This window comes from Miniopterus schreibersii (assembly GCF_964146895.1).
Source record: "Miniopterus schreibersii genome assembly, chromosome: X".
Classification (NCBI taxonomy): Eukaryota; Metazoa; Chordata; class Mammalia; order Chiroptera; family Miniopteridae; genus Miniopterus; species Miniopterus schreibersii.
The window spans coordinates 6,533,875-6,548,511 of NC_138104.1; the positions used below are offsets into that span (position 1 = coordinate 6,533,875).

Here is a 14,637-nt window from a genome sequence, read left to right on the forward strand (position 1 = left end):
CATAATTCTAAAATAAACAAACACCATGAAAATAGAGTTTATAATTACTGTGAGTCACCACATGTCAGTCCATAACCAGTTACCAAAGGCAAGAACTTACCTTAAAGAGTGAAGTTTGGCCAAAGAAATTAAACAAGATCGTCTGTAAGTTGCTAAGAGGAATTCTCTCCCTCAATGATTTAGGCAAATATATGGAAGCCAAAACCATCCCCAAAGGGACTTCACTTAGGTAAATCTGCCAAAAAAAGCCAAGAAATGAAAACTAGAGTAATCACCCATGAGCTTGAAGTCCTCCCCACCTCCCACCCCAGCCCAGCCTCAGCCCCAGAGTATCATATGGAGGGCTGAAGGATGGGAACTAGCTCCACATGCTATGCTATACCTTTTACACACACGCACGCACACACACACACACACATGTGCAGACATGTGTACACTCAGATCACAGGCTAAGACATGACCCGGTGCACATAGACATAGACACAAGCAGTACCCTTCTTTCTAAACCTATCCTTGAGTTTCTTTCCCTTTGATCTGCTTTCACCTGGATATTTATAAAGGTGGAAAGAGGAATGAAAAATTAAATGATATGCCACAATTCTCAGAAATAAAGGCCAGTCTTCTTCCATATAGTTCTAAGAGGGGGAAAAACACAGGAAAAAAAAACCAGTACAATGGCATTAAGCACTTCCCCATAGTTTATTAAGCAATGCTTTTGTTAATTGAGACAGGGAAGTGAAGTGTTTGGTCTTAGGAATTCTTCTAGAGGCTCACTACCAGAAGAATTTGTTGCTTTGACTGATAATAATATTTGATAAGTACTGGAGCATTTTTGACAGTGAAAGGGGGCTTTACCAATAATTACATTAGGACCACAGTTGTAAATGTGGATTCTCCCAGACAAAACAAAGTATATGGGCACTCTTACATGCATTCTCTCATTGAATCACTCTATCAATTCTGAAAAGTATGTTGTATTATGCTATCAGGAAATGGGGGCTCAGAGAGGTGAAGTGACTTGTCCAGGGTCACATAGTTGGGACATAATTTTACAAAGATATGTGTGATTTTGTCCCACATTTTCTCCATTATCCATGCTGCCTCAAGAAACTGTTATCTAACTGGGCACACTATGGGGAGATGAAAATTTATAATATTTCTAAGAATGATTTGTGATCCTAAAAGCCATATAGCTCTTCTCCTGGCACAGATGAAGTCTGCCAGGGCAATCAAGTACCATGGAGAAGTTATAATTTAGCTTCAACATGTAAGCAGTTTGGTACCAAGAATGTGATGGGGATTGGTTGGCTTGTTTCTCCATCAAAGTCTATAATAGAATACCCCATATGTAACCAAAATGCAATGGGAAGTCAACATCTGCTTCCTGTATGCCTGAATTGCTCCTAATGGATTTGACACTCCTGTATATAACAACTATACAAAATAACCATGACTTCAAGGCACTGGAAAATGAACTAAAGCAGGCAGATTTTGAAGAACAGTAGACATTTGGGAAAAGGTAACATCACAAGGTGAGTTAACAGTTTTTACAGCTTTAGTCTCATGGCAGGCTGAAACTAATACTATGAAAGATGCTTAAAATTCCAATAGAAAATCTGCACTCTTTCTGGCATGAAGAACCATAAAAAAGGGTCCAGACAACCACAGCCACTGGAAAGTCAGTGACAAATCCTGGAGAACAGAGAGCCAGAAAAGGGGGAGCCAAAATTCTGAGTATAAAGTCTACCTGATCTCTGAACCACATATGTACAAAACAGACTTCAAGTAAGGATTACTGAGATTGAGCTTCCTTCCAAGAAATGGAATCTAGCCCGGCCAGGCATGGCTCAGCAGTTAAGCATTGACCTAGGACCCAGGAGGTTGCCATTGGATTCCCGGTCAGGGCACATGCCCAGGTTGCAGGCTCGATCCCCAATCAGGGCGTGCGGGAGGCAGCCGATCAATGACTCTCTCATCATTGATGTTTCTGCCTCTCTCTTTCCTTCTCCCTTCCTCCCTCTGAAATCCATAAAAATTAAAAATAAAATAAAATAAATGGAATCTACAGTTTGATTCCAACCAAGTTAATTGGTATAACAAAATCAAAAGTCTTCAGAGGAATATACTAGAATACAGAGTTTCCACAACATAGCACTCACAATATGCAAAACATAATCCAATATTACTCGATATGTGAAGAAAAAACAAATGTGATCCATTTTCAAGGAAAAGACAATCAACGGAGATCAACTTTGAGATGACTCAGATGTTAGAAATAGCAGACAAGAATTTTAAGGAAGCTAGTATAACTATGCTCAGGTATTTAAAATAAAATATGCTTGCAATTAATGCAAAAAGAGGAAGAAACAGCACAGAAACAGAAGCAAAAAAAAGGAAAGTCTAGAATTGAAAATACAGTATTTAAATTTTTTAAATTGCACTGGAAGTGTTCACTAGTAACATGAAGATGACAGAGGTCAATGAACTTGAAGATAAATCAATAGAAATGATGCTATCAGAAGAATAGATAGTAAAATGATTAAAAACGTGAACAGAGTTTTAGGAACCTGTGGGCCAGCATCAAAAATCTTACATACATGTATTTGGAGTCCCAAGAGGAGAGGAGAGAGACAATGGTGAAGAAATAGACCAACATTTACAAAAGTATTTGATTTTTTTAAAGATGCCAAAACAAGCCAACGGGAAAGAAAAGTCTTCAATAAATGGTGCTGGAATAACTAGATACTTATACTGAACAAAATGAACTCTAAACCTTATACCGCATCTTACATAAAATGTAATTCAATTAATTAGAATTATAGTCCTAAACATAAAAGTTAAAACCATAGAACTTTTAAAGAAAAGTATAGGAGAATATCTTCATGACCTGCTAGTAGGCAAAGATTTCCTTGACGAGTCATATATTGTTATTCATAAAAGAAAAAAATGATAAATTATACCACATCAAAATTAAAACTTATGTTCATCAAAAGACATCACTGAGGAAATAAACAGAGAAGCCAAAGAGAAAATATTCTCAAAATATATATCTGATATCTCTCCTGACCTCCCCGAACCCCGCCTTCCCCCTGAGATTCATCAGTCTGTCCCATGCTTCTATGTCTCTGAATCTATTTTGTTCACCAGTTTATTTTGTTCATTAGATTCCACATATGAGAAAGATAAATTTAAAAATATATATGATAAATGGCTTTTATCCAGAATATGTAAAAAATGCTTAAAACTCAATAATAAAAAAGGTAAACAATCCAAGTTAAAAATGGGCAAAAGATTTTTTTTTATTGTTGACAGTATTACAGATGTCCCCCATTTCCCCCTCTTTGCCCACCTCCACCCAGCTTCCAACCCATCCCAGGCCTTCACCACACTATTGTCTGTGTCCATGGGCTACGGGCAAAGTATTTCAAGAGATACTTCACCAAAGAAGATGTACAAATGGCCAATACAAAAATGAAAAATCACTTCATATCAGTGACGACTTTAGAAAACAGTATGATAGGTTCTTACAAATTTAAACATACATCTTATGAGCCAGTAATTCCATTTCTAGGTATTTATTCAAGATATATGAAAACATATGTCCACATAAAGACTTTTGCATAAATGTTCAATGCAGCATTACTCATAATAGCCAAAACTGGAAACAATCCAATTGCCCATCAACAGGAGAACAGTCACACAATCTGTGGTATATCCATACAATAGAATATTATTCAGCAATAAAAAAGAATAAATTTCAGAAACAAAAGAATGAATCTCAAAAACAACAAAAAGAGCATTATGCTACATGAAAGAAGCCTTATACATGACAGTACATATTAATTGTAATAACTATGCACAGTGCCAGATGGGTACTTGAAATATAGGAAGACATTTTGTAAAGTATATGATTGTCTAGCCACTATGCTGAACACCTGAGACTAATACAAAATAATATTGAATGTGAACTATAATTAAAATATAATTTTTTAAGAATGGAACCCCCCCAAAACAGTACATATTATATGATTCCATTTATATAAAGTTCTAGAAGAGGCAAAACTATAGTGGTGCCTGGCTGGTGTGGCTCAGTGGTTAAGCCTCAACCTATGATCCAGGAGGTCATGGTTCGATTCCTGGTCAGGGCACATTCCCTGGGTTGTGGGCTTGATCCCCAGTGGGGGGGGGGGGTGCAGGAGGTAACCGATCAATGATTCTCTCTCACCACTGATGTTCCTATATCTCTGTCCCTTTCCCTTCCTCTCTCTAAAATCAATAAAAGCATATTTTAAAAGAAAAAATTATAGTGCAAAAAATATTGGAATAGTGGTTGCCAATGCAGGTAGTAGTTTCAAGAATTGACTGGGAAGAGGCATGAGGGGACTTTTAGGCGTGATAGTAATGTTCTATATCATGATAGGGGTTTAAGTTACACAGATGACACATTTGTCAAAATTCAGAGAGTGTATACTTAGAATTTGTGCATTTCCCCATATGTAAATTTTATACTTTACTTTTTAAACTATAAGTTTAAAAAATGATGCTCTCTCAAATTGTTTTGAATGGGTTTTGGCAGCCTATGGCTTGCCAAAGTCTGAAGTAATATGGTGTGATGGAAAGGGCCCAGACTTTAAAGCCAGCCAGACATAAGATTGACTCTCAGCTCAGCCATTAGGTTGTGAGTCCATCGGGAAGTTACTTAACTTCCCTGTTTCCTTATCTGTAAAAAGGAGACAGTAACACAATGCTCGACATATAATAAGTGCTCCATAAATGGTACCAAATGATAAACTGGCATTAGAGGTGATTTCGGGACACGGGACCAAAGGTGTATCATTGCAAATCCCATGGATGCCATCCCATCCAAGGTGTTAGCCTACTGAGGGTTATATATGAATCTCCCTTGCAATATTTGTATTTTCATAAGGTCCCCTGAAGATTAAAACCTGACAAAAAGTATCCCCTCTCCCTCCCAAGGAGTAAATGAATGAAGAGTTGGAACAATGCTTGGCTGATTGGCTCTCAGTTCCCTGAACTGCACTCACCTCAGTGTCTGTACCTTCTTTATAGGAGCGAATGCTGAAGACCATGCCTTCAAATGTGCGGTCCAACCTCAGGACAGCTAAAGCCAGGCTGGCCACTGTCAGATTTGCTGTCTTCCCAAAAAAATCCATCTTATGACCAGCACGGTTGATTATCCTCAGAATTCTGCAAGGTACCACAGGTAGAGAAGAGCATGCCTGCCTTTTTGATGTAAAAACTCACCTCCTTTCAAGATTTCCTCAACGTGAGACTTTTCTTTGAGTTTTAATCACTATCTTTATTTTGTTTAGGAATTATTAGATAAGAGCACTGGCTTTGGAGTCAGACAGACTGAGGTCTAAATCTTAGCTCCTCTAATTTCTAATTATGTGGTCAATAAAATAACCTCACTGAGCTTCCATTTCCTCACCTGCAAAGTCAGAGGTAATACTAGCACTCATCTCAAAAGATTGTCTCAAATATTAAATAAAACTGTTGTATGTAAATCCAGATCCTGCAGGGTCTCATGGGCCAAGAAATTTGGACTTTATACTACATGTAACAGAAAGCCACTGAGTGGTTTTAAAAGCAAGATAATGACATGATATGATATATACATTAAAAGATCATTCTGGCTGGTATGTAGAAAATAGACCATAGAAAGGCAAGAGCAGAACAGGGAGACCAATTTGCAGGTTACTGTAGAAAGCCAGCTGAGAGAAATGAGCCTAGGACTGCATAGTGGTGGTAAAGACAGAGAGAAGTAGATGGATTCCAGGAATATATAAGAGATTCAGAAATTATGTACAGCCTTGGCTGGTGTGGCTTAGTTTGTTGAGCATCCTCCTGTGCACCAAAAGGTTGTCAGTTAGATTTCTGGTCAAGGCACATGCCCGGGTTTCAGGCTCAATCCTTGGTAGGGGACTTGTAGGAGGCAAGGTTCAGTTAAAATTTAAATGCATTATTTCACAACTGAGCTTTCAATGCATAGCTACCTGACCTTTAAAATTTGCAGATACTGTATGTGAAGGAATTAATAACAAATATTTTAAATTTCATGAAACAATTTGTGCTACCAAAGTATTAGTACTTACTCATTGCTTACTTCATGTAGATCAGATACTGAATTGTTTTGTTTTCCCAAAACAGCATCAATTATTTGTAATATAACCTTGGTTAGGTTCATACTTATCTCATCACATTGTGAAATATCAGATAATTTAGAAACAATAATCTTTGTTTCTTCTTCATCCAGAGAGGGGGATTCATTTATCAAATTTAAAATGTGCTTGGCAACATCATCTGCATTCTCTAGAGAAACAAAATAGAAATGTAAAATCTGCATTAGTTTTGGGCCATACTAGTCTACTTCCTTCCCTTTAAAAAGTAAAGGCAGTGAAATGGAAATACAACATAACAAAGTCTACAGAAGGAAAACAATGGACCTCAATTTCTACAATAGATGGAGTCTCAGAAAGTAACACATAAGTCAAGCTTTTATCCATTAAATCCTATTTTAAATACATCAAAGAAACCTTTTTGTCACTGAAGAATTATCTTGCAATTAGATTCGAATTAATTTAAGACTTTTTAATAGATTACTTATTGATTTTTAGAGAGAGAGGAAGGGAGAGAGAAATGTAGATGTGAGAGAGAGAAATCTATCGGCTGTCCCCTGCATGCCTCCTACCGGGAACCAAGCCCACAACCGGGGCATGTGCCCTGACCGGGAATCAAACCAGCAACCTTTCTGTACACCGGACAATGCCCAATCAACTGAGCCACACCAGCCAGGGCAAGTTAAGACTTTTGAGTATTGGATTGAGTTAAGTAGATCCCACCTTTATTCAAATATTAGCAAACAGTCCATGTTTTCATAATCAAGAGTGGTGATTGTTTTTCTGTCAAGAACCAGCAGCCCACAGAAAAAAAGCAAATATGAACGACATAAAAATAAAAAGAAACTTAATTTATATTTTTTCTAAAGAGTAAGAACAATAGCCCGGCTGGCTCAGTGGTTGAGCATCGACCTAGGATCCAGGTGATTGGGGTTTGATTCCCAGTCAGGGCACATGCCCGGTTTGTGGGCTCGATCCCCAGTCAGGGGTGTGCAGGAGACAGCCGATCAATAACTCTCTCATCATTGATGTTTCTATCTCTCTCTTTCCCTCTCCTTTCCTCTCTCTGAGATCAATAAAGATATATTTTTTTTAAAAAAAAGAGTAAGAACAATAGATATTAACTCATCCACTTTTTCTTCACTTTTTGTTATGGAAATTTTCAAACATGCACAAAAGTAGAAAGAATAGTCTAATGAATCCCCATGTACCTCATGAATCACCTTACATCAACGAGTGTCAATGAAGAGCTAATCTGATTTTAGCTACACTCCCAGCCACCTTCCTCCAACCCCAGATTATTTTAAAGCAAATTCTAGACAGCATATCATGTCATCCATAAAGACTTCAGTATGCATCTCTAAAACAAAGGACCTTTGCTTATCATAACCACAATACCTGTATCATATCTTTAAAAGGTTACCAATAATACTCAAAATCATCAAATATCCACTCAGTGCTCAAATGTCCTTAATTGTCTTATAAATGTCTTTTAAAAATAGTTTCTGTTTGAATCATTGCCCACTTTTAAAGTTAAGAGCTTTGTTAAACAAATGCAACACAAATTAGATTTTAGTTCAATATAACCCATGTAAAGCTGAGCTCCCTTGTGGTACCCTCTTAGCTTAAATCACTCACATTCAAGTAGAGTAACTAAAATATAATAGAAAATAATTGAAAAATACAATCTGTTGAGAAAAATTCCAGAGAGAACATACCCAGGTTATGTTATAAATGACCAAGTCTGTTTAGAAAAACAAAATAATAAAGCATAAACATCATTCTCTCTCTTTCTCTCTCTCTCTCCTCTCTCAAATAGCTCTTTCTCTCTCTCTCATTGTCATTGTAAATTAAGGAATCTTAACTGAGATCCTCTCAATTTCAACCCCTCCCCTGCTCTTAACCATCACTTCACTCTGCCCAACAATGGCTACATCAGAACTGAGTGGGCAGAGTTCTCTCTGAGGAGGTGAAAGGAAGAGTGGACATTGAACATGTACTAATTACTTCTAAATTAATATTTTGTCCTTGTTACACCTATCTTCTGATCTGCTAAAGAACCTGAGAAAACAAGACTAGGGATGGAAGAAAAATACAGAGTATTCACCCATAGATCTTTTTGCTGCTGTAATTAAATTGTTCAGGCTTTGTTGTAAATGAGATAGCCAGAGCTGCCTACCTGCAGTCATTATTCTTTGGCTTCAGTGGTGTGACTTCACTTCATGCATTTCCTGCTGTGGCAGAATGAAAGTAAACAACAGGCCCCTAGGAGACCAACTATATTGTAGAAAGTAATTCTAGACTTTTCATTTAGAGTTACATAATTTTTAAGTAAAATTTCAGGACAAATTACACTCATGTAAAAATTCTAAGTCCCCAAGCAAAAGCAATAAAAGGAATCCTCCTTTAATTGTTTTTGAATAAATATATCTCTATTGCTTAAAATGGCTACAATTACTCTGACAATAATTGCAACAATCAAAACAATAATATTGTCTGTTATTTATTGAACAATTCCCATGAGCCAGCATTCTAGTTCTGACTGCTGTATGTTCCACTCCAAAATGCAACAACTTAAAACAACAATTTATTATTATCCCTCATGTTTCTGTGTTTTGACTGGCCTCATTTGAGCAGTTTTTGCTTGGTGTCTCTTATGCATTTGCAGTCAGATGGCAGCTGGAACTGGAGTCATCTGAAGGCTAGACTGGGCTGGAAGTCCAAGATGGCCCATTACACTGGTCAAAATGATCAAAGATAATCACTCAAAGTTTCTTGAGATTGATGGGAGATATTACAACAGATTGAGATGCACATGTTCAACAAAATCTACTGAAACTTGATAAACACAGTGGGAGGCCATGGCATTTGCGCTAGAACTGCACCCATCTCCCACAGCTCTGCCTTGTGGAGGAATTTTTCCATTGGGCTAGGCAGCCAAGTAGCAGTCACCATCTCCCCCAGGTCCCTGGGGTATAAGAGCTATTCTGAGTGGATTTGACAGCCAGTGAAAACTGGCAGTTCCCATCTTTCTGAATCTGGACTGTAGACAATCCATACTGGGCAGTGATAGCAGCTGAGTGCCAGGAATAAGTCCTCCTTCCTCCCAAATACACACACAGCTCCTGCTCCATAGGGAGGAGCCTGCTGAAGCATCTGATGAATGGCACATACACCATCTCCATCTCCCCCCCAAGCTCTTTATCCATAGGATAAATATATTGCACAGAGGAGGGTAGGAAGGAGTCTCAAAGACGGACAACCCTCTACCCCTGCCAAGGAGACAAACTTTGATTGGATCAGACCATGGAGCAATTTATGGTGCAAGGTCATGTCAAAAACAACAGAGCAATAAACTAGCAATTAGGACGCTAACAGATGTATGTGATATCAATAGAGGCAGACCAATCAGAAGCTTAAGGAGGAGAAAAAGAAAGAGATGCTCAGAGAGAGCCCAGCTAGAGCCACAGTCATCCCCGGTGGTCAGGGAAAATGTGTACATGCTGAAGGCTGCATCTTCTAAGGAGTAGCATCAGAGGATATACACTTCAGGGGAACTAGATTTCACAAAAGTAGAACAAAGTCATCACACTTCTTGGTATCAAAATATATTACAAAGCTAGAGTAGTCAAAACAGTGTGATACTGGTATAAACACAGACATATAGAACAATGAAACAGAATAGAGAGTTCAGAAATAAATCCACACATATACCATCAACTGTTCTCCAACAAGGGTGCCAAAAATACACAATGGGGAAAGGATAGTCTCTTCAACAAATGGTGTTGGGAAAGCTGGATATCCACATGCAAAACAATGATATTGACCCTTATATTACACCATACACAAAAATCAATTCGAAATGGATTTAAGACTTAAATGTAAGACCTGAAACTCTAAAACTCCTTAAAGAAAACATAAGGGAAAAGCTTCATGATCTTTATTATAAGTGACAAAAAGCACAGGCAACAACAAAAACAAAAACAACTGGGACAGCATAAAAAAACAATCAACAGAGTGGAAAGTCAACCTACATAATGGAATAAAATATTTGCAAACCATATATCTGATAATGAGTTAATCTCCAAAATATACAAAGAATTCCTAAAACTCAATAGCAGAAACAAAAACAAATAACTGATTAAAAATGGGTTAAGGACTTGAACAGACATTTTTCAGAAGAAGACATACAAAAGGCCAACAGATACATGGCAAGGTGCTCAACATCAGTAATCATCAGGGATATGCAAATCAAAACTACTATGAGATATCACTTCATTACTGTCAGAATGGCTATTATTAGAAATCAAGAGATAAGCGCTGGCCAGGGTATGGAGGAAAGGGAGCCCTTGTACACTGTTTGTGGGAATGTAAATTGGTACAGCCATTATGGAAAACAGTATGGATATGGAGGTTCCTCAAAAATTAAAAATAGACTAGCATATGATCCAGCAATCCCACTTGTGGGTATATATCCAAAGGAAATGAAATCACTATATTAAAGAGATATCTGCACCTGCCCAGTAAAGCTCAGTTGGTTGGAGCGTCATCCCATTCACCAAAACGTTGTGGTTCAATTTCTGGTCAGTGCAAATGCCCAGGTTGGGGGTTCAGTCCCCAGTTGGGGTGCATACAGGAGGCAAACAATTGATGTTTCTTTCTCACATCGATATTTCTCTTTCTCTCCCTCTCCTTTCCTCTCTCTGTAAAATAATAATAATAATAATAATAATAATAATAATAAAAACATTTAAAAATAAAAAGAAATAAATGGATAAAGAAAATGTGACCTATATATAATGGAATATTATATAGCCACAAAATGAAGGAAATCTTGCCATTTGCAACAACATGAATGGATCTTGAGGGTATTATGCTAAGTGTAATAAGCCAGACACAGAAAGACAGATACTGCATAATCTCACATACATGTGAAATCCAAAAAATAGTTGAACTCACAGAAGCACAGGGTAGAATAGCAGTTGTCAGGGGCTGGGGGAAGAGGAAATAGGGAGTTACTAATCAAAAGGCATGAATTTCAGTTAAGCAAAATGAATAAGTTCTAGAGATCTGTTGTACAACATTGTACCTATTATAGTCAATAGTCATGTATTATACACTTAAAAATTTATCAAAAGAGTAGATTATGTTACATGTTGTTACTACAAAAAATAAAATAAAATTAAGCAAGAAACAAAGTTGATTAGAGGTGTCCAGGGTCTGGAAGGAGAGGGAAATGAAGAATGACTGCTAATGTGTATGGAAGTTTCTTTTTGAGTAATTAAAATGTTCTGGAATTAATAGCAATGATTGCACAATCTAGAGAATATACTAAGAACCACGGAATTATACACATTAAATTGGTGGATTTTATTATATGTGAATATCTCTATAAAAATTTTTAAACTACATTGAGATATCAATTTCTGCTTATCAAATCACAAAAGATACAGAAGCCTGATGCCATGCTGTGCTGATGAGAGGGTTCTGAAGCAGGCACTTTCATGCCTTGCAAGTGGGAGTATAAATTGGTGCAACTATTACAGAGAGCATTTTAACACCATCAAATGTATGATTGATCCAGTAATTCTACTTTCAGGAATTTGTGCTTCAAGAATAGCCAATTTACACAAAATGACATATGAATGATATCTATTACAGCAGTTTTTAAAAAACAAAATGTTATTAACAACTTAAATGCCCATTCATAGAAAACAGGTTGAAGAAATACATGCAGTATAATACAATGTAGTGGAAATAAGAATGAGAAAGCTCTTCATATACTAATATGATCATTTGTTCAATATATTGTTAAGAGAAAAAAGCAAGGTGCAGAACAGCATGTATGCATGCTCCACTTTGTGTATAAAAGGGGAGGGAAACTATACATATATGTATATGTATTGTGTATGAATATGTACATGTATATATATACATATATAAATTTCCTTATAGATGCATAAAATATCTCTGTAGATATTAACTGAATGGTTGGGGTCAGCAGTAGGAAGGATATATTTGACTATATTCTTGGTTTTTTCAATACTAAACTATGTGAAGTATTATCTATTAAAACTTTTAATGAAATAAAATAAAATAAAAAATAATTAACCAATTTTTAAAAAATAAAAAACATTATATAACAAAAAACACTGATAGTCTTAACTTGTCATGCCCCACTCTCACCGCCACCAACATTAACTACCTAGTTTCTGAGACTGGATTTCTGAGAGGTAGATTTTCCTATATGAGGTTTCCCTGTACTCTTTCTGGTCTCAGGTCAAGTAAACTAACTGAGGTTCCATTATTTCTTCAATGTGTACAGAACAGTCTTACCATCACTGATAATAATATTAGCAAGATCCACAATCTTATCAGGAAGTTCTTGAAGCAATTGGCATTGTTTAAACTTTGGTTTTTCCCACTGAGATTTGCCAGTATCCATACTGATTGAGCTGAAAAAGAGAGGAGAGAGGAACAACAAACTATCTCAGTGGAAGATGAGGCCAGAATAGTCTTAAAGCAAATGGTGAAGGATCATGGTTTACCTTTGGCATGCCTCCCCTCTTTACCCACTCCCAGCCTCCTGGCTGAGATAGCAAAGGAGGGAGCCCCATGTTTGTAAAGTGAAGAAAACTTTGCTTTTGGGAAGGAAGTGAACCTAGGGTACCCGGTAGGAAGTACAAACAGGCAAGAGAGCCTGAGATGGGACATGGCAATATCCAGCAAACCAAGAGTCAAGGCAGAGATTTTGCCCTTCTGGAAATGACTCCTTACCCTCACTTTCCCTTCTTACCCCTGTTCCTGTTAGAATGTGGTCTTTATCTCAGCATATTAATTTACTCAAAGCAATTAGTATAGCATCCTCTATAGCTCATTGACCCCCATCATCTACCCTCCACTATGCTTCATCCAGTTCAAACCAGTTCATTTCAAGTCAACTAACACATTTATTGAGTACCCACTATGTTCTAGGACTGGTAGCAGGTGACGAAGACAAACAGGGTAGGGTCTCATCCCTAGAGGAGCTTGTAACTTGGTTTGAGACTGTAAATGTAACTACATTTAATAGGCAAAATAGGAGAACAGCGATATAAACAAAACTGAATCTATCAAACCACCAAGGAAGGAAAATATATTTGCAACTTTTGAGCTAACCTGGTTGCTGAAAGAACAGAGTTGGAAAAAGCCCCACCAGCAGCAGCAGCCACAGAGCAAATAGCATAAGCAAAAAAAGACACGAGGAAGCACAATTAAGTTGGCAAATGGCCTTTTTTGACTGGAATGCATTAAAGAAGGGAGCCTGCAGGTCTAGAGTACTGTGTTTAGAGATTTGCACTTAATTCTTGAGGCAATGTGAAACCAGAGTGAGAAAGTGGCATGATGGCAACCATACTTTAATAAAATCACACTGGCAGCAGTATGGAGTATAGCTGGTGGGTAATGGACAGTTAGAAGACAAGGAAACTGCTCTAATAGTGGGCAAGATATATTAAGGGCCTGCACTAGGGTAGTGGCTGTGTGCTTGTAGAGGAAAGGCGAGATGTGAGCTCTGCATTTGAGTTTTTGTAAAATCTGCATGATTTGCTGACTGATTAGATGTAGGGAGTAAGAGGTAGACTACGATTCAAGATGTTGCCCTCCAAAAGAGAGCTTTTAGAGCTTCTGTCAAAACTGGCTGCCCTTCTGTTGTGTCCACTTAACTTAAAGACAGAAACCCTTAACATCAGAGAGTAATAGAAGAGGGGCTGATGACTTTAAGAAGGAAAATGATAAAATCTACAATAGAAGAGTGACTTAGTAAATTGTTATGGCCCATCAATGAGTTAGCTTCTGAGGCAGTTTTTCAAAATGGTCATTAAGAAGATGACTGTCAAACATGGAAAATATTGATAAACCGTTGAATGAAAGGTAAATTCCATTATTATTTTTTGTTGTTAATCTTCACTTGAGTATATTTTTTCCATTGATTTTTAGAGAGTGGAAGGAGAGGAAGGAGGGGAGGGAGAGAGAGAGGGAGGGAGAGAGAGAGAGAGAGAGAGAGAAACATCGATGTGAGAGGAGAGAGACACACCAATTGGTTGCCTCCAGCATGCACCCTGCCCAGGGCTAGGGATCAAACCTGAAACCCAGGTGCATGCCCTTGACTAGAAATCGAACCTGAGACCCTTCAGTGAATGGGGAGATGTTCTAACCATTAAGCATCACCAGCCAGAGCACAAATTCCATTATTGATATGAAGACTGATTATCACTACATAAAACTTAAAGGAATGCAGTGAAAGCCTAGATGAAAAAATATGACAACCTAAAAACAGCTGTGTTCAGATGATGGGATTATGAGTGACTTTTTCTCTCTTTTGTCATCCTGAAATTTTTTCTGGAATGTTATTATGTTGCATTGTATTCTTAAGTAGGCTGAAAGGAAAGAAAGACTAGTAGTAGAGGGGGAGAGAAGGAGCATACTCAGACAAATGACACAGAAACATGCCCTTAAT

At 37.5% G+C, this 14,637-nt stretch overlaps 1 protein-coding gene across 1 annotated transcript in view; it reads right to left on the reverse strand.

The window, feature by feature from the left end:
* The window catches only part of ADGRG4 (adhesion G protein-coupled receptor G4), a gene marked incomplete at both ends in the record, with an annotated part of 78,614 nt that overhangs the window by 29,422 nt on the left and 34,555 nt on the right, over positions 1 to 14,637 (reverse strand). The window contains 4 exon segments of the mRNA XM_081126354.1: positions 101 to 235; positions 5,046 to 5,208; positions 6,117 to 6,333; positions 12,477 to 12,595. Coding sequence (XP_080982480.1) covers positions 101 to 235; positions 5,046 to 5,208; positions 6,117 to 6,333; positions 12,477 to 12,595 — 634 coding nt within the window.